General features: G+C 36.7%; 1 protein-coding gene across 1 annotated transcript in view; it reads right to left on the minus strand.

The window, feature by feature from the left end:
• LOC121425734 (transcription elongation regulator 1-like) overlaps positions 1-22381 on the minus strand; it is a 43324-nt gene that overhangs the window by 20352 nt on the left and 591 nt on the right. The window contains exons 2-8 of the mRNA XM_041621908.1: positions 8880-9132; positions 7408-7683; positions 6631-6841; positions 5819-6106; positions 3921-4111; positions 1838-1991; positions 227-348 (exon numbers count right to left, since the gene is read on the minus strand). Of these exons, the coding sequence (XP_041477842.1) occupies positions 227-348; positions 1838-1991; positions 3921-4111; positions 5819-6106; positions 6631-6841; positions 7408-7683; positions 8880-9132 (1495 nt within the window). The remainder of the gene's footprint in view (positions 1-226; positions 349-1837; positions 1992-3920; positions 4112-5818; positions 6107-6630; positions 6842-7407; positions 7684-8879; positions 9133-22381) is intronic.

Genomic DNA, 22381 nt, shown 5'->3' on the forward strand with positions numbered 1-22381 from the left:
GTTGGCTTGCCATAGTCAGACTGGCGCTCTAAAAAAAATAGGGCCATTATACTCTTTTAAAAATGTCTATACATGCTGAAAAGAAATTAACTCTTTCCATCACTGATCCAATGTATATTCCTAATACTTGGTAAAATTGAATCAGTGATCAGTGACCAGTGACTACAAATATGACTGTAATTCTGTTGAGTAAATTCTAAAGAAACGGATGAGAAAGCTTCCAAACCTCTTTATCTTCTGGTTTATCTTCTTCTGTGTCATCCATCTCCTCCTTGTCCTCCTCCTCTTCTGCCGGTGTCTCGGTCTCTTTCTCCTTCTCTTCCTCCTCTTCTTTCTTCTTGGCTTCCTCTGCAGACAAAAAAAAAACAACACTTGGGTAAATTGTACCTTGTCTACTAATGATAATACATAGTATTTATGAGGAGCTGATTATCTTGTGGCCTATTCAATGGCGCACTGTATATTACCCTGGCAACACCTCCAGCTGCTTAAGGCGCTTGGTGTATTCAAGGAATTCATCCTGCCAGGTACCCATTCACCTCACCTGGGTTGAGTGTGGGTAAACTTCTCGCTGAAGGAAAACATGCCATGGCTGAGATTTGTGAATTAACCCTGAACAGGCCAGGGGGGGGGTTGAATCAACCCCCCAACATTTTCTGCGATCATTCCGCCGTGCGAATTTTTTTACCACGCCACTCACAGAGTTTATACTTTTAACCCTATCTAGGCCGAGGGGGGGGGGGGGGGCTCGGAGGCCCCCCCTCAACGAATCGCGCGATATTTTCGCCATGCGAAATTTTTTGACCGCGTCTTGCACAAGTTTTGAGACCAATTTTGCGTCACCCGGGTATGTGGTTCCGAAATTACGCAACATTATGTAAGTGCATGTCAGACCGAAAATTGCTCAAAAACGTGATTTCGTATACAAAGTCAATGCAAATTGTGTTTTCAACCAAATTTCATAAATGTATGATTATTTTTAGTTTTGCTAGTCTAAATGTATTCATTTTATGCTTTTTATGATCACAGAAGAGTCCCCAACAAATTTCATTGAAAAAACAATGAAAGACAAAAGGTAAAAAAACAAAGAAATACATAAGAAATTGCAAAAAAAACAATATAATACATAAGAAAATGATTTGATATAACAATTTTTTTCATGTACTCTTGCTTAGGACACCACAAAGAGTTTCTATACCAAAAATTAGTACATTTGGAGCTTTATTTAGGGAGTTAGAGGAAAAAGTATGATTTCAAATACTAATTATGCATAAATTAGCATAATCACTTAATAGCGATTCGCATGAAATAAATTACTATACAATCTTGTAGATTATGTCCCAGGCAACCAGTGTGCCAATTTTCGGCACGATCGTGCGGTCGACGGCCGAGATCTTAGGGGGGCCTGGGAGGCCCCCCCCCCGGCCATAGGAACTCCCAAAATACACCGGCCTAGATATGGTTAAGTCTCGCGCATCTTTTGAGACCAAATTTACGATGCCCAGGTACGCGGTTCCGAAATTAAGCAACATTTTGTAAGTGCATGTGCACCAAAAATTGTTCCAAAACGTTAGTTAGGGACAACACATCATGCACAACAACTAAACATAACAAGCAGTATCGCTTACATTACGCAATGCAATATAGCAGCAGTGCTAACTTTGACAACTATAGCATAATTATTCACAAAAACACCATTCATATAACTGTAATTTTTTATAAATTAGTTAATAGCGTACTCGTAAATATAACTTTGTGAAATCACGAAATCTAAGCTGGAAAAAGAAAGAAATCACTCTGAAGATCACCATAACCTATATAAAGCAAAAGTACTAACCCTCCGCTGCTTTTTTCTCGGCTTCTTCCAGTTCTTTAGGTTTCTCCCATGTAGATTGCATGGTCCGAGTGTTGTAGTAATAGGTCCTACTATCACTGCTCTTATACTCCATCCATTCACTCTTGGCAGGAGCACTGTTGTTCGTCTGGTTTGACTGGGAGAAAGAGAAAAAAAAATGAATATCCAGCTGCGTATTTATGAGCAATGCTTTACACAATGTGCACACTTTTCTTCAATCCTCCATTTGATTATTTAATAAAATCATACCATACAATGGTGACCAAAGACTTTAGATTGAGAGCTGAGATTGGGATTTGTTCCATTTTCAATTCACAAAATACTACCAAGTACCAATACAGAGTAATGACATTATCACAAAGATTCAGCCATAACAATACCTAACAGGTGGAATGCCCAGAGATGCCAACTTTTGGAAATCAGAATTAGGGAGGATTTGCAACCGCCACCAAATTATGTGCGCGTAGCGCACATCTCGAGCGCGGAGCGCTTGACCCTTGTGGCCGGGGTCCAGGGCCCGCCTTAGGGCCCTGGAAGCTCTGGGTTTCTAGATGCTCTCTGGTGCAATCTGACCCTTATTTTGGGGCATTTCACATGTTTTGAAATAAACATTGTTCCCACTTTTTTAACGTTAAAAATATCAAATATGCATTTTCACATGTAAATAAAAAATGAGGGGACAAAAGAAGTACCTGTTCAACAACAATAATAAGGATGCATTATCACTATCGGCTATGGGCAGGTTATGTTCCACTATAAATCCAGTAAAGAAAAGCTCAGCGCCGCGCTGGTCCCTTGCTTGGTGAAATAAAGACAACAGGGTACTACTACTGTCTACTAGTGGAGCTCGAAGATCTTGCCATCGCAATGTCCGTAGGCCTGTGCAGTTTGCTCCCGAACGTGAAGTGCCTCCGAATTATCATCACGACCTCCCTGCTAAACTGAAATGTCCACGCTGCAAATTGCGCAAAATGCATGGTAAATTCCTCTTTCCGACTTCCGAACACACAGGTACTGGAGACTGTATTCAGTCTTATACTTCTCACACCATTTCTTGGTCTTCTTTTGTTGATTTTCCGCCATTTCGTGTCAATATCAACCCATCAATACGCCGAAATCACACACCGATATTCCACCGCACGACTCGACAAATCCAGTGGCCGCGAGTGCACACGCCTCGCGAAGCTAGCCGGGTCTACCGGCCTGGTGCACAGCACAGTGGATTCCCGTCGGGCATATCACATGCACCAGCTTTTCGCTGCTCCTTATTTGTCTACTTTTCACACAGAATTTAGTAGCAGCGAACGTAATGAAGTTACTACATGCTAAAGTTAGCAGACGATACATGTCCTTCCAATCCAATTTGATCAATGCAAAAAAATCGTAATTTCGGGAGGATAAGGATGGTAATCGTAAGGGCGGGAGTTGGGATGAATTTTCGGGAGCCTCCCGATGAAATCGGGAGGGTTGGCATCTCTGAATGCCTCTGGCAGTCTCGCCTGCACTATGCAATTCAATAAAGCAGTAGTGCTGTATCTGAAAACAACAGTGATGTTTGATTACCCTTCTGTCCAAGTTTCAAGAAATAGATTCTTTTAAATCTGAAATTTCTCTTAAAATATTGTGTTGAAAACAATGCTTGAAGCAGGGTGCTACATAACTTTTTGGAAGCACTTGCCCTGTCAGGCTAGTAAATTTCTAAATAGCTGGAATATACTTGCCCGTAAAATCCATTTCACTTGCACAAAAAAATCCTTGAAAAAAAAATGAAAGTATTGTGGTTTTATAAGCCATTGACCTTTTTTTTCTCTCTCCTGACATGAACTGATCTACCTTGTTATTACATTTCTTTTTCCAAAGTGATTTTATCTTGTCCGCCATGACCAAATTTAGGGTCGATAAATCATACCGACCCTAATTTTTGTCATTCTACTGTGAGAATTTTGCTTGCCCAAATCGGGCAAGTAATTTTGGTCTTCACTTCAAAACACTTGCCCGACTCTAACTTTACTTTGCCCGGTGCAAGTGCTGATATAGCACCCTGCTTGAAGGAGGTTTTATTCACCTGTTGTTGCTGTGGAGTTGATTGGTTTGAGCCAGATTGTTGTGGGCCAGACTGATTCTGTTGTGACGGTGGTTGCGACTGTTGCTGCTGCTGCTGCTGATTTGGTGGTTGCTGATTAGCTGGCGGCTGTTGCATCATGTTGCCCCCGCCAGGCATGGGCATCCCTCCAGGCATTCTAGGGGGCATCATACCTGATTCAATAAATCAGAAATAAGACGGTGCTTGACAAACGGTTGATAATAGGCAGTTTTCATCTAGAACTACATTTAATGAAAACATAGTGGCCCGAATTCACAAAGGTGGACTTAAGTTATACCCGAGGTATAAAATGCATCATTTTAATCCATGGACTTAAGTTAGCACAGGGGTATAACTCAGCCGTGGGTTAAATTTAAAGGAGAATGAAACCATTGGAACAAGATAGCTTGTGTGAAAACCGAAAAATCAAAGAAAAAGATCAACGAAAGTTTGAGAAAAATCGGACAAATAATGAGAAACTTATGAGCATTTGAATATTGCGATCACTAATGCTATGGAGATAGCAAATTGGCAATGCGACAAAGATGTGTGATGTCACTTGTGAACAACTCTCCCCATTACTTAAGTATAAATTTCATTAGAATTGCCTCTTTTATCACATCTATCCACAAACCATGTGTTCTGTCTACATGAGGGCATGTAATACATATTTTTTAAGAATACATCATGGATAAAGAGTTTGTTTGATCATCAGAAAAAGCAAAAAGAGACATTTTGAGGGTATTTTACAGTCCACCAAAGGGAAAGTTGTTCATCAGTGACATAACACATCCTTGTCGTATTGCCAATGTGAGGATCTCCATAGCATTAGTGATTGCAATATTGAAATGCTCATAACTTTCTCACTATTTGTCCGATTTTTCTCAAACTTTCTTTATTCTTATTCTTTGATTTTTCTGTTTCTACACAAGCCTATTTGTTCCAAAGATTTCATTCCCCTTTAACCCCGGGTGCTAAAGTTAGTCCATGGATTAGTTAGTCCACCGTTTGTTAATAGTGCGGTGGACTAACATTATACCCGGGTGTTAGACCCCGACTAAATTTAACCCCAGTATAACTTTAGTCAACCTTTGTGAATATGAGCCAGTATTGCTACATACCTACACATGATACAAAATTGAAACTGACACCATATCAAGTTTTCTCACCTACCAAAGTAGAACAAAATCGTACAACATATTTTTTGCAGCAGATTACAAAGTAATCTTAAAACTTATTACCCCCCTTTCCACTTGATTGATCGATCTTGTTTTGAGTATGGAAGAGATTGGTTGGTCATCTTGTTGTATTGTTTATTTACAAACATTCACTCTTTCTGAGGATCTGAGACTGGTCTATAACAAAAAAAATATCATTACAGTCACACGGACTAATTCAACTCCAAACCTACCAATGATATGCCACTCGGAATAATACAATATCTTTGATCGATATGGAGTTGGGATTTCCGGTTAGACTGTAACTACAAGGCATGGTCTAACAATGATTTGACTTTTGAAAATCTGAGCTGCACTGTCCTACTTTTCACATGTGCCTGTGATGTGTTACAAAAATAAAGCAAAGAAAAAAAAAAGCATCTGAAGTGCTTCAAAAAAGTGAAAATAAAGTGAACAGAAACCCTATGTGCTTAAGGCCGTGGAATTATGAAACTGTGGTGTGCATTGTACTTTTACTCTCAATAACGTTTTTTTCAGAGTTTGTTTAGTAATACGTGTGCTCATATACATGTTTAGTCTTGGTTTATGAATTCGTTTAAATCGGCTTTTTCTTGGTCATGATTTTTTTTTTTTTTTGGGGGGGGGCACCCCGATCTGGTCTAGCAAAGCTCGTCAGTGCCTTAACAGTAACATGAAACTGACCTGGCATGGGCATAGGGGGCATGCCAGGCATCCCAGGGAGGGGCATGCGGCCCCCAAACGGCCCAAAGTTAGGTGGGGGCATCATCCCCGGGGGTGGCATGCCCCCTGGGGGCGGCATACCCATGGGAGGCTGCATCATCCCCCCTGGTGGCGGCAGCAGCCCCTGGCCAGGGGTCATGTTCATCCGTGGGGGCATGCCCATCCCGGGCCCCCCGGAGGGCTGTGATGTGGGCGGGGTGGACTGTGATTGAGTGGTGGGTGTGGCCGACTGTTGGCTGCTGGCAGCATCTGAAAGAAAGAAGAAGAAATATTTACAACATTGCTTAATCAGAGTTTAATCATAAAAAAGTAGCAACAAAATAATTTACGTGTGCATATGAAAGCATAAGAAATATCAAATTTTAAATACTTTTATGGGGTTTAATTCAGAAAATATAAAAAAGGCATATTCATTATGAACATTCACAACCTTTTTATAATATTTCTAGTCATGACCTGACATGAAAGTTCCAATTTGTATTGCTAATTTGTACTATTTACATGACTTTCACAACAAAAATAATACCACTGTCAACTTTTGAGAAAATTACATTCAATATTATTTTTACTATATACCATATATGGAGAAACTGCTCGCATATGACACTACAAATACAAAAAAAAAAAATCTTGTAACTTTTTAATTTTTGATGGATTCTCCTCAAACCAATATATTTTTTTTTACTGCTATTCTTACAATCAAATTTTTTTTGTCAGGGTGAACTTTATCCCTTTAAATCCGATTTAAATAGTGCTCAAAATGTTAATCATACCATTTGATGCCTTCTGCCCTGCGCTGGCATCAGAAGCAGTGGAATCGGTGGTCTTAGTGTCACTGGTTGTGGATGTGGCAGTACTGCTGGTCGGCTGCTGGGACACTCCCGCAGCCGCCGCTATCGCGTTCAGGTCCGACTGCTTGATGATACGCACGTTCTCCGGTTTGGTCCACGTCGGCTCTCGCTTCTTGGCATGGAAGAAGTATGTCTGTTTGATGGATGAATGAATATCTGAATCAATCTTATGCTGCGGTTTCACCAATGAAACTGACTCCAAGTCACTTGCAATAGCTTTGGTAGGTCTGGAGTCAGTTTCGCTGGTGTAGCTGTGCCATTAGTTATTAAACCTAATGTAACAGCAAGAGAAAACCTCAGTTACTGTGAAATATTTCCAAGCAAGTCCAGAGTAGTGTAAAACAGCTTGATTTAACAACAGTAAAGGTATGAAAAATGTTCAGTACGATCATGTATAATACTGGAAAACTGTATGTAAAATGTTTTCTTTATGTATACAAGTAAATAATTTTCAGCAATAATGAATGATGCCACAAGTATAATTTAGATGCACTTTGTAAAAGTATCAAGTCGATTTGGGGTTTATTACTGTTTTACAACTTGATAGTTCACAACTATATCTTTTGAATTTTTAACGCCTCAACAAAATCAATTGTTGCAGTAAGCCTTATCAGGTGACATTTAATTACTTGAACTACAGTACATTTCCTACTTTTTTCCTGTCAATATTAAAGCTGATCACTCTATTCATTCGCTCACCTTTCCTTCTGGCGTCGCATTCTCCACCCAGAAATCTTGGTTGGTATCCATGGCGATGGCAAACACTGCCGGACTGACTCCGGGAGGGGGCGTGGTCAAAGCAGCGGGCTTGGGCCCGCTCTGCTGTGGTTGCTGCTGGGATTGCTGGTTAGGGGGTGGTTGCGGGAAGGGCATGGGGGGCATACCCCCCATGTGAGGGGGAAAGAAAGGGGGCATGCCTGGGGGTGGCATGCCGGGAGGGGGCATCATGCCACCTCCCATTCCTCCGGGTGGTGGCTGTTGGTTAATGCACACAGAATATCTGGTTATTCCTCATTAGTTCTTACTCTTAAATTGATTGAAAACTCTTTTACAGCGTATGGATGAATAAAAAAAAATACATGATAGAAAAATGTGACATTTCTCCCCAAACGATCCATTGCAACATCATTCAAATTTCCCTCAATTCTTCTTCTATAAATATTGGAAAACTCCATGAAAAGTAGCATCCAATTAACTTGCATTTATTTTCATGAACACTGCATCATAAGTGGATCTCAATTATGACATTATGACTTTAGGAAAATTTGATTTTTTTTTATATTTAATAAAATTTCAGATGCAAACTAAGATAGATTTATGAATTTACATGAACCATGATTCCCACCTACCTTAATTGAAAGCTCACTCCATGCTTTTGAAGCATTGTGAAATGCTGGTACAGTTGTAAAATACCTAAATGTATATGTGTATATATTTTACCTTCCAATGTTACCTAGGAATGTTCCCATGTATGTACTCCAACTGAAGTAGCAGAGCTCAAAAGAAAACACTTATAAACATTTCTTGACAATCTTTCAAAATTGATTGAATAAAGTGTTGAAAAAAAATTATAACTTTGATGTAAGGATAAAAATTGATGCTTTATGTAAAGAAAAGTAGTATTCATGTTAAAAGAAGCTTGGTAATTACATTTAGAATACATTACATTTAGAATACATCTCATGGTTTTCTCTAAAAGGGAATACCAATGAAAAATATCAATTTGATTGATTTTTAAACATATATTGTATAAACTTTGGCATTTAAATCAAAGGGCAAACACTTTATAACGTACAATGTATTTTATTTTCCTCCACAAAATTAGCAAAATATATATTCCATGCATGTAGTATTACTGAATATTTCAAAGCATTAAAAGTGACTCTCACCATTTAAAATTTGTATGAAATCTTTACAATGTTTAATCTCTTATAAGTATTTCTGGGCAGGACTTGAATTTAAATTTAAACAATACGGGTGCGAACAAGGCTTTTCAAGCTCATTTTAGAGAGCCCCGAGTTTGAAAGTGTCACGCTCAAACCATCTTTTCTCTTTTTAATGTCATCAATGTAAAGCACACCACGGTACTCACACGGTTATATTTTAAACCAATTGGACATCAACATTAATTATTTTTACTGCTATTAAATGATAAGGAAATAAAAAAATACCTGCATATTTGGAGGCATAGGAGGCATGTTCCTTGGCGGAGGTCCGAACCGGTTCCTTGGAGGCGGTCCGAAACGCGGATCAAACGGAGGTGGGCCTCCAAACCTGTTCCGGAAGTCCCTTGGGGGTGGGCCTCTGGAGCGGTGCCCACCGCCGCCGCCACCGTATGGTCCCCTCATCTGGTCTGGCGGGCCCCTGAATCTTGGTGGGCCACGGTTGTACCGGTCCCCATTGCTGCTTGGTCCTCCATACGATCTAGAATTTAAAAAGAAAACTAATTTTACTACATGCCACTTTTAAAGTTCTTACCAGTCGGTCCATGATCTTTCGGCAGTCTCTCAAGATCAAACTTGTTTTGTTTTTCCTTCTTAAATGTGCATTTTGAAATACTTATGGGGCCAGGCTCAATCAGCACTTGTGCCATTTTCTGGTCCCATTTACCATAGTATTTTTATACATGTATGTGTAACTGTTAAATGCAGTTTGTTTCATAACCTGTAAACATGTGAATATTGTTGGTAAATATATGAATCAAATCAAACCTTAACTTAAGGGACCAACCATACATGAATATGGGTGTTTTATGAAGTAACAAAGACAGGACATCAATTAATAAAATTCAGTGTTCAAGGTCATCATGGGTGCCCCCTTTGTAGGCCCAAATTTTTCCTCTCATTTGGGCTGGCAATCAAGACTTGGTTTGTGTTCCAATTTCCATACTGCACTCCTTCCAACCTACAATTGGAAGACTTGAAAAACACATTCAAACTTCCCAATTTAGTAATCTCACTTTTTAACCATTAATTCATATTTTTAATCCACTTTTTGTAAAATTCGCATGAACAAAATTTCATCTGTTTTGATAAATTTTCTTTCTGAAACCCTTTAAGCACTTTTTTGTTCCAAGGGTTTTTTTTTTGTTGGGGGGCCCGAGGAAGAGCAACTTGTGCTTTTACAAGCGCCTCCTTTATGAAGGCATAAACACTTTCAGAATTGAGGGGTGCAAATCATGTCCTTTTTCTAGAGTGAAAACTTTTTATTATTTGTTTGGCTTGCCAAAGATTTCTTAAAGTATCAACCTACGTATTCTGTGATGATCCTGCCCCTATAACATACATGTCGTGTGAGTCTGTGTGTGTGAGTGGGGGGTGTTGTATTGACTCGTCCTTATTTTCTATGGCGCTATTATAAAACTCTCGCAGCAAAATCTTACTATCAATGATACACAAGTGTCTCAACATTTTTACTCTAAATGATTCCACTCCACCTTTATTTATTTTTTTTTACTCCTCCTCCCCCTATTTTAAATGTCCTTCTTTTCTCCTCTTTCATTTTTTGTTCCAACCCCACCAAGTTGATAAGGGGGTAGTGACAGTGGTTATTCGTAAGGGTAGTACTAGTAGTAGTACTACTACTCGTAATATAATTACTAGTTTTAATGCAAATTTGTAAGATTTTTGTCCCAAAATTTTGCCTCCAATTATAATAATGTTCTTCTTATATAGGGCATTTCAGACCTGTTAGGACTGTCAATGCACTTTACAGAAATGAAATTATACGATATAAGAAATGACTTTAAATTACAAACAACATAAACATTAATCAATTAAATATGGCATAAGAATAAGGAATGGTCTTATTAAATGCCTTATCGAAAAGAAATGTTTTAATTTGGGATTTGAAAAGTCCAGGATTATTTTGTGATAGGAGAGTATACTGGGGAGGGAATTCCAAAGGATGGGGGCACTATAGAAGAAGTTTTCGCCATGCATCTTAGTTCCTTTAGTCTAAGTACTTGAAGGAGATGTTGGGTTGATGATGTTACTTTCCTTAAGGGCAGGCAGTGGATAGCATTAAATGTTATTAGAAGGAATTTGACACGAATTTGTGATTTGATGGGTGGCCAGTATTCTTTGAGGATTGGTGTGATGTGGTTGTGTCGTAACTGCTTCTCTCAATATCTTTTTCTTTACAATTTTTTTCATTTGGCAATTTGGGGATTAGATTTGCATATGAAGCCGATTTCAAAGCTTTAAACGAATATTTCAAGCTGAAAATAATTTGAACAGATAAAAGAAAAATCAGACAATCAAACACTGAAAATTTGATCAAAATTTGACAAAGAATATAACAAAGTTATGGCATTTTAAAGATTTGCATTATTCCTTTGAAACAGTTCTAGGCATGATCATGAATATTCAATGAGCAAACTGATGATGTCATATCCCCCACTTGTTCTTGTCTATTTTGTTATATAAGAAATTAGGTTTATTCTTAAAATTACTTTTCCTCAAACAACTAAAAAAAGTGAATTGACAACTGATTTTGTGCATGAAATATGCATTGCTGCAACTTTAATATTTTTTTTATAAAGGAGACACAATCATTCAAACAAACGAAACAAGGCAAAAGCGATTTTGTATCTCGCCCACGTATAACCAGAAATATTGTGATAACGTGATTTGAAAGGGCACGCAACAGAATTGCATCGATACTTTGTGAAATGACTGGGATGGAATTAGGGTTGCAAAATTCCCGGGAATTTTCGCGGTGGAAACTTTCCATGGGAATAAACGGGAATTTATTGGGAATTTTGGGAATTTTCGGGAATTTTCAAGAAGTGTTGGGAATTTTCAAGAAATGTTGGGAATTTTCAAAAAGTAGCAATTTTCTGATATTTATATACAGGAATTGAAAGGATTGTTCTGGCAGATGATGCTTGATTGTGCTTTGTCAGCAAGTTTCAAGCAAAATATAAATGCTAAGACAGTCAGACAAGGCAGAATTTCAATGAATTTCATGTAAAAGTTGATTTACTGTTTTACTGGTTGAATGGTATGTGCGATGGCAGTACATGTACACTGCAAATGCTTTACACTAATCATTAGTGTAAAGCATTTGCAGTGTACATGTACTGCCATCGCACATCATCTGCAAAAAGATGATAATATCTAAGAGACATTAGTGACTAATGTCTCTTAGATATTATCATCTTTTTGCAGATGAGAATCATTATTAATAATAATTATGGCATTATTGTTATTAGCATTATATTATTATTATATTATCATCTATTTCTCATTATTTCTGCATAGCAGAAGTGAGAACTTTGTGCAGTTTGTAGCGTTAATTTGATGAGTATATAGTTTTCTGGCTCAAGCTTAAAGTTATCTTCAGTTCAATTAACCCTTATAGTAATAAACATTATTTGTAAAATACTAGATCAAATTAAATGAAACTGATATGAGATTGTCATTTAATGTCACTAAAGATATGAAATTGATAACAAGTTTCTCAATCTCAATCAAGGTCAAAGGTTATCAAAGGTCAAACTTTAGCAGTGCATTTTTTTCTCCCTTTGCAAAAAATGATTCATCTTTATTGTTTTCAAAGTCACCCATTTTAATAATGATATTTCTTGCCACCCCCATGTTTTCGGGGGGCATCTCAGAAATGAAGTTGTAATATAATATTTTTTGTTCCTGGACCTGATTTTCCCATTTTTAGACTCAAGCCAGTGCCATAGCTGCTGGTGGGATTAGTCTACTGTGCAAACCTAGTCTGCAGGCACAGACCCTGATTGAAACTTTGATAAAAAATGGGTCTCCATGCAAAGACTAGCACAAAAAATCTTGCTGTTTCCTGAGCGTTAGGGCCTTCTGTACACAAGGCACGAGTAGGCTGCACATTCAGACCCTTAACTCGAGTGAAGGCTTTGCACAGCAGACTAGGCAAACCCTTCACTCAAGGAAAGTGGTCTGAATAAGCAGCCTAAGGTTTCTGCCAATGACTAGTGTACAGAAGGCCCTTTTGTTCAACAGAAAGTTGTATTCGTGCTAGTCTTGTTTGAAGTCCAAATTGTGGATCAAAGTTTCAATAAGGGTCTGTGCATGCAGGCTACATGTAGGGAGCAGTGTTCTCTTATTAACATGCTATTATATAGTGGCAGGTTCTCACATAAAAAACATTGACATTTAAAGAAAAATGAAAAAGAAAGTGTAATGCAAAGTATTATTTTTTTCATGTTGAATTGAAAAGCTTCATTTTGTACAGCTCCATCATGTTACTACATTTTCATATACTACATGTAGTTTGATGAATATTTTATACCATGGGCAATTTAAAGAATGAAGACTAGTATAAATACAAATGGGAAATATGATATTTTAGGTTATCAATTTATAATTTGTATTAAAAAAAAGAATTTATCACTTTTTGTGAAAAAATGAAAATTCCCGAAAATTCCCAAAATTCCCGGCAGCTGAAAATTCCCGAAACTTTCCATGGAAATTTTCCAAAATTTCCGGAAAGTTTCCAGCCTTTTGCAACCCTAGATGGAATAACACTTATCATAAATCTTTCTGGTAAACTTTAATGTTGACCTGAAAATGACCTTTGACCTTACCATGTGACCTCCGACTGCAGCCTAAAATGCAGATCCCCTAAGTCAATCTACCATCTAATTTTGGTTGAAAAGTGACTTACAGTTGCAGAGTTAGGTGTCATAAGAGAGTCGGATGGACAGACGACATTTGGATCCCTAAGTCTTGCCTTCACCTCTGGTGGGTGAGACAAAAATGAAAAAATTATGATTTCATGTAATAACATGAGAAAAAGGAAAGTGGGGATGTGACATCATCAGCCCACATAATAAATATTCCTGACGGCAAGTGTGTTTTCACAATATATTGCTAAACTTTGAAATCTAATAAGTTCACAATTTGTTATCAGAATTTGATGAAATTTTCAGAATTTCACCTTGTGAATTTTACTCTAATTTACTTAGATAAATATTTACTGCCCGGTGTACCCCTTTAAGATTCACTAATTTTCTTAGAGGGATGGTCCAGGCTGGAAATATTCATATCTAAATAAACAGAGTAAAATTTACAAAGCAAAATGCTGCAAATTTCATCAAAATCGGATAACAAAGTTATTTAATTTCAAAGTTTATCAATATTTTGTGAAAACAGTTATATGCACATAGTCATGATTTTTTTTCTCATTACATGTACATGAAATCATAAATGTTTCATTTTTTCATACATGTGTAAATGATGTGTCTATATTATGATGAAATAAAGTGCGGCAATAAATGACTAATGTTTAATAATCAGCTGTGAATCCAATAGTTTTACATGTAGTTCTTGGTAGAAAATTTTTGAATAAATCCAATTTCATATAATGAAATACAAAAGAACAAGTGGGGATATGACATCACCAGCCCACCTATTAATTATTCATAAAGAACTGCCTAGAACTGTTTTACCAGAATAATGCAAATCTTTAAAATTCAATAACTTTGTTATTGTTATCTGATTTTGATCAAATTTTCAGGATTTTGCTTTGTGAATTTTACTCTATTTATTGAGATATATCTCCAGCCTGGACCATCCTAGAAGAAGGTTTAAGTATCATCAAACATACCTATCTTACAAATCTGTAAAAACTGCATTAGCCGTTGCAATATTGTTGTTGTTGTTGTTGTCATTTAACTATTGAGTCCTTATGAAAATGTCAATTTGGTTCAGTGCCTTCACTCATCCTATTTTAATCTTAAAAAGGGCTACTCATCCTACAAATTTATTAATTGGACATGCACATTTAAAAAAAAATTTACCATTCCATGCCAGAGACAAGTTATATTTTTGAGAGAAAACATGCAAATATTTTTCTTATCTTATCATGCATCTCATTTCAAGCTAATAATCACACATATTTGACCAATCAATATTTATCCTTATTCATCCACATCATAACTGTTTTGGGACATATAATCTAGAAATACTAGAATAGCAACAGGTACTTTTGGGGAATATATACCCAAAATTTGGCCATTACAAATAGCAAAAAAAGGGCACAAACCAGACTTCTTTCACACAAAATTCAAGATACTGATAGGTTTTATTTGGAATTCACTTTCACTTTAACATAAAGGCATGTCTGCTCGAAATACACAAATTATTTTCTGTATTTGTTCTTAAAAAAAAAAAGTCAAAATAAAACAGAAATGTAAAACATACTGTAACATAAGAACATTAAAAAAATGCACATTTTTTTGCCATTATTTCCACATCGTAGAAAATTTAATACATTTTTTACAGTACAAGATATGTAAATAATACTTTCACATGAAAAGGAAAAATGTTGAATCATGGAATACATCAAAAGTACTAAAGTCTAAACTAATGAACTACTGTACATCTTACTTCGCTACAATGTACCCATAAGTTCAATTACCATATCAAAATGAGACTAAAAAAGAAAAATAGAATGCATTTTTCTTCAATAAGTTACATTATTCATGAAATTCACATAAACACATAGGGTAGAATTGCAGATCATGTGCGACACTGATATTTTTCCCATAAACTCTTCAATTTCATAATAAATAAGATCATGATTCCTGACTCTAATTCAAAAATTTAAGGACTATCCATGCATAAAATTCATGTACATGTGACAATGAACTGCTGTATACATGTACACAGATTTCACAATGGAACAATTCGGTTTGACCACTTTCATGGTTTTTGAAAATAATGTGCAGTTTAAATAGAGGCTTACATACTCTTATTTTAAGTACCTGTAAAATTAAGATATGTAACATGAATCGACTTGTTAAACCCGGTAATGAAAAGATACAAATTTAAAAGGCGATTTTGATGCATGTTCTTTATTTACACCAGCTCACAAGTACCTTGATGAAGCAACCTGCTCTCATGTTAAAAAAAAAGAACATTTGGTATGTTATGAAAATGTTGAACTGAAAATCCATGCTTTGATGCACTTTGCATCCTGGTTTAAGATTTTATGATTTTAAAGGTCACACAAAAATACTGTTTCATCATAATGATAGCGTTCCAAAAAAGTTATTTTGTTTATGAAATGTGAAGGAATTTAGATCCCAATAACATTTCTTAAGATGGGAATATTGTAAGAGCCAGGGTTATTATTCAAGTCCATATTTCAGCAAATTGATTTTCCCAGTACATGTGCATGTGTAATTTATGGCTTGCTCCCAAACATTATACGTGTACGTGTATATAACATAATTTGACTTTACAAAAACAAACTTGATACAAAACAATATGTACAGACTTTATGGAGCAAAGGAACTGCAACAATAGTACATGTACAGTATATCAGCTTTTTCATTTCAGATTTAGAGAAATCACAAGGTGTTACTGGATTTATCTTCTTTTGCCAATTGAACCACGGAAACACAAATACAGTTGCCCCTTCAATTAAACTATTGGTACGTGTATATGTTATGTAGCTGGATTCTTGACTGTGTATATAGGCAAAATGTACAGCTTGCCCATTGCCAAATCTGAATAACTGACTTCTTAAGTTCCATTAAAAAAAAAAAAAATGTAATGCCTCTGGCAGTCTTGTCTGCATTTACGTGATTCGATTCAGCAGCAGAGCTGACTTTGAAAACAGCTATTGAATACATGTACATGTAATCATTCACAAAAGAAAACATGATAACATTGATAACATGTCTATGATTCATGAACTTCATGTACATCTATAAACTTTTAAAGTTATGATGACAATCACAAATACCAGCAACATTACCAAAGTTCGTTGATGTTAAATGATCTTTGACCTTGGTCATATGAGCTGAAACTCGCACAGGATGCTTAGGGATACTTGACTGCTCTAATGTCCAAGTTACATGATCTAGATCCATAAAATCATGAAGTTAAGATAACGATTCCATAAGTGCCTCCAACATGGTCAAAGTTCATTGGCCTTAAATCCAAATGACCTTTGAGCTTTCACTTTCAGTTTGGTTTACTTTCATTTCAACTCAAATCAATATAACAGTAAAAGAAATCACTACAAAGACATTTATGAATATACAAATATACATGTATACACATGACCTTGGTCATGTGACCTGAAACTCGCACAGGATATTCAGGGATACATGGTCATTCTTATATTCAAATTTCATGAAATAGGTCACTAAACTTTTTAAGTTATGATGACATTTCAAAAACTAAACATTGGTTAAGATTTTGATATTGATTCCCCAAACATGGTCTAAGTTCATTGACCCTTAATGACCTTTGACCTTGGTCATGTGACCTGAAAAAGAAACTCAGGCAGGATGTTCAGTAATACTTGATTACCCTACATGTACATGTATGTCAAAAGTTTCATGAACTACATGTAGGTCCATATACAGTACTTTCTAATTATGACATTTCAAAAACTGAAACTTGGTTAAGTTTTCAATGTTGATGCAGCTGTCAAAAAAGCGGCACCTACATGTACATGCAGGCGAGACCAGATCATCACTCCCATGTACATGTATAAATAAACCTCCTTCAAATTCAATGACCTCTTTATCTAAAATCATGTACAGTGTATATTTTTATTCTGAAACATGCTTGATACAAATTCATCACAAATATAGAAAAATACACAATTACAAATCCATGATTTCATCTTTATAAATACATTGTAAATGCACATTATTTCTACTATAAAATCTTTCCATGTTTTTGTACATGTATTTCAATAGTCTCCAACTTAAAAGTTTTGTCATCTACTTTGAAAATATTGATCTCATAAATAAAATCATTTGTAATGCATTCCTTACAAGGTATTTTTTCATGTGCATGCTTTTACATCTGACATAAATACAATTAGACTACTATTAATTGGCAAACCAAGTTATATTTCCGATTCTAGAAATCATGGCATTTCATATTCTTCTGTACGAGTCTCTTGAATGCGTCCATCAGGGAAAAATGTGATTTCTGTGATGCGTCTGAAAATGGCACCACTTGGAAGCTGGTGCTCAAAGGATTCTGTTTGCCTGTGCGGCTTGCTGCTGCTTGCATTCTCTTCCACCCATCCCGACTTCATCACCTGATCCTGCTGAGGAGAAGATGACCCAGGATAAACAGCTCCCTGCATCCCATCACTCACAACAACCAACTGCTGGGAATTGGCAACGTCTCCTTGGTTGAGGACCTGTCGAACTGACTTGTTTTCTATGTTAATGACAGGAGAGCTTAAGTTAACGGTGGTTAAATTGGAGGTGCTCAAGCCTGCAGGGGTAAAGTTGGTCGCAGACAGGTTGGTTGCGGAAAAGCTGGTGGTGCCAACAGCGGTTGCCTTCTTCAATTTCTTTTCCTCGCGCTTTTTCAGGGCTGCTGCAACCGTGTTGCTTTTGGTCTTTGGTGCTAATGGACTGACCAGAGGGACTGCTTGCTTGGCGGAACCCCTGTGCACCTGCCCATCGTGACGGTAGAGGTCATGGCGCCTATTGGTGCTGTAGGGACACTTGCTGCACTTGAATCGCTTGCCCTGATGTTGGTCCTGTATGTGCGAGTTCAGTGATTGACGAAGCTTATACCAGGCACCACACACTTTACATATGAATCCTTGGCCACCATCGACTGAGGCCACACTTGACGACTTGCCATTGAAATCCATTAACTGCGGGCTTCCATCACCCTCCGCACCTGTAGGTGTGTACTGAACATATTTTCCATCTACAAACTTGTATTCTGTATCCCCTGACCCAGGAGTGCCTTCGTTCTGCGATGCTGCTTGGTCTATTCCCTCGGCTGATGGGGTACTGGAAGTTGACTCGCCTGTCGCTATGGCTTCACTTGTGGTTATAATTGGTGCCAGCCGGACAAAGGTTGGTGGTAGTTCATCGTCAACAGTTATTGATGCTTCCATCTCACTCCCGTCTTCTCTGCAGAGCAAGAAAATGATGGTTGGAATTGGTCACTCACGTCTCTCATCGTTAATCATTTCTCTCAGCTTTAAATCAAGGTTGAGCACTTTGTAACAGGCACATGTATTGATTATTTATTGTACAATTTGTACTATGAGTCTTGTTTATATTGGCCATCACCAGTCCTGACGAATGAGAACAAGAAGATCTAAGAAGTTGCGCTGACTCTTATTCAGTTCCTTTGACTCCATGGCTGACAAAATGGCACTATACAATGAAGTAGGCCTACAGTATACAAGATGATTTGTTGATTTTCAATGGATATCTTTAATCAATGCTTACAGGTTTTGTAATACAGTATACAGAGGAAAGGGATGTATGTAACAATTACATTACCCAATATGGCAGAAACACACACACACAAAAGTTTAGCATCAATTGCACAAATGATTTGTGTGCTCAATTGGACATATGAATCAGCCAATGTACGTGTAGTCAAGTGCATTATCTGCCCCCAAAACCAAATGCCAAGACTGTGTTACTTACAGGCTTACAGCACCCTTAGTGAAATTACAAAAAGATTAAAATTCAGAAATACAATTGAAATGAAATAAATGGAAATGAAAAACATTTGCACATCGTACAATCTTTCTTGAAGTTCATAGCTGTCATAACATCACAAAATATTTGGTAAGCGGCGGGGGGGGGGGGGGGGGGGTTGAAGACAGAATATATTTTTAGCACTCTCGATTCCAGTAATTACCAATATTTCCCACAAGGGGGAGTGAAAAAGAATGTTCCCATTAAACAAGGACAATCTCCATCAAGATTCAAGCCTCAAGCCATGATTTGTCTTGGAAACTTTAAAAGGATGGTCAAGGTGGAGATATTTATATCTCAATATATAGACTAAAATTCATAGAGCAAAATGGTATCTGATCAAAATCAGATGAAACATAACGAAGTTATCGAATTTTAAAGATTTGCATTATTCTGATGAAACAGAAAAAAATATTGATAAACTTTAAAATCCATTAACTTCATTATTTGTTATCTGATTTTGATGAAATTTCCAGCATTTTGCTCCGTGAATTTTACTCTATTATTTAGATATAAATATTTTCAGCCCACACCATCCCTTTAAGAGGATATCCTTGTCCTCTGGGATGATCCTTATCAATTGATGGACCAATGCATCTACAGGCACATTGCACATGCAAATGACAAGGACAGTCAAACTAAAGACTATACTTTTTGGCTTTTATTGTGAAATAAAAACCATTCACTGCCATTTATTTCATCAGCGCTGGTTACATCTTTCCACTCCCATATCATGGCATGGCAATAAGTACAAAACAAGCGCAGATACACACACTGACCATGCAGGCACGGGGTCTTCCCATGAGGTCGAGGGTCCACGAGGCCAACTTTTATCTAATCATATATTTTCTTCAATCGGTATGTTCGCCTTCATCAATATTATTATTAATCAACTAAGTCGCAACTTATATAGGCAAATATAATCTAAGTTAAGAATTTGAAAGAACAACTTACTTGTACTTCAAATGTCATTTTCATAGATCTAGTCAGTTCCTGTTGTTCTTTGAAATTGGTACATATTTGGCTTTGCCAAGTTATGTTTGTCTTTACCTTGCTATTTTTAAATGGAATAAAATCTACATTTCCAAGAAATAAAACATAACAAAGAAATAGTAACAATAAGAAAATGTTTAAAACTAAAGTTTTCAAATTTTGCTAAAGAATAAACAGCTGAAAAAAGGATTCAACAGCTACATTTTTTGAATGATGGGTGAGATGATACTCAAGCCTAAATCCCATTGTCCTGATTTATGAAAGCATCATATTATATTATATTCAGTTTTTAATGGGGAATATGCCAAGCGGAAACTTTTCGACCGATAGAAAAATCAGCTTCGTGGACCCTTGGTCTCATGGAAAAGTAATCGGCCTCGTTGACCCTCTGCCTCTTGTGCCTGCCCTGCTGACACTGTCTATGGTTTGTACATCGACATGCGACACGTGCACACACAGAAAGAGTCTGATTTGACACCATCATGTATCATTCTTTTTGGAGGGGAGTTCATAAAATAAGGTATATACAGATGTTTTCACTCGTTAACAGTTTTAAAAGTTCCTGATCGTTCGTTACTAATCTGAGATATTTACGACTTCTATTCTGTTTTATTTTCCTTTCCGCGGTTGTCTAAATAATGCGTCATTCATAATTCGTTTTTGAGGACGAGTTCAAAACGAAAGGTATTTAAACTATGTTTTTACTCGTTAACAATTTCAAAATGTTCTGATCGTCCATAAGTAACCTGAGATATTTACAACTTCTATTTCATTTTCCTCTCCACTGCTGTCTGAATAATGTATCATTTAGATCTATAATTCTTTTTGGAGCACTAGCTGACTAAAGTTCATAACAACAGGTTCATAAAATTTATTCTATCCATTTAATATTACTAATAATAGTACCGGTACCTAAAATCAAATTTGAAATTAACGGTTTATATGTGAGTGACCATGACGTTTATTTGCCTTTCTGACTTTCTTGGAAAATGCGTCTTCTGCAAATACATTTCTTTTTTGATAAACAAGACTCAAAGAGTTCTTTCCCTTAATATATTTGCTAGCACATCAAAACACACTAAAACATGTCCTAACAAAAAATAAAGATATCCCCAAAACTTAGTTTGAGATTAAAGGAGAATGAAACCATTGGAACAAGATAGCTTGTGTGAAAACAGAAAAATCAAAGAAACAGATCAACGAAAGTTTGAGAAAAATCGGACAAATAATGAGAAAGTTATGAGCATTTGAATATTGCGATCACTAATGCTATGGAGATAGCAAATTGGCAATGCGACAAAGATGTGTGATGTCAACTGTGAACAACTCTCCCATTACTTTAGTATATATTTCACTAGAATTGCCTCTTTTATCACATCTATCCATAAATAATGTGTTCTGTTTACATGAGGGCATGTAATACATATTTTTTAAGAATACATGTACATCATGGATAAAGAGGTTTTATCATCATAAGAAAAAGCAAAAAGAGACATTTTGAGGGTATTTTATAGTCCACCAAAGGGAAACTTGTTCATCAGTGACATCACACATCCTTGTCGCATTGCCAATGTGAGGATCACCATAGCATTAGTGATTGCAATATTCAAATGCTCATAACTTTCTCACTATTTGTCCGATTTTTCTCAAACTTTCTTTATCCTTATTCTTTGATTTTTCTGTTTCTACACAAGCCTATTTGTTCCAAAGGTTTCATTCCCCTTTAAGTTAACAACTTGAAATTCTGATATTTTTGTCAACTATTTTGCAGACATTGAATTCATTTATTGGCAGGCAGCGCGGCGTGCACCGCCCATCATCCATTCCGATCACAGCTGTTTACATAGTTAGTACAGGCATCAATAGACCAAAAGCTTCGGTCTCTGTTTTGTTGGTTGTTCAGCTGAACTTCGTTGGCTTCTCTCACCAAATACAGAGACCGAAGTTCTAGCGCAATCTGTACAGGGGACTCAATGACCATATGTTTATGTACTTAAGATCGGATAAAACGGGGAAGTGAATTTGCGCGACAGCCGAGGTAAGTCACTGTTTTTGTTCCTTTTAACTTCATTTTTCTCCGTTTTTTGGCAATTGATGCCAAGAGGGAATATAAATTTGCACTCTGGTCACTATAATTTTCGAAATTTTTATTCATTAAAGACAAAAATTGAAAAGCCCCGACGGGGGGATTTTGCATTGCAA

This window comes from Lytechinus variegatus, chromosome 12 (genome assembly GCF_018143015.1).
Source record: "Lytechinus variegatus isolate NC3 chromosome 12, Lvar_3.0, whole genome shotgun sequence".
NCBI lineage: Eukaryota > Metazoa > Echinodermata > Echinoidea > Temnopleuroida > Toxopneustidae > Lytechinus > Lytechinus variegatus.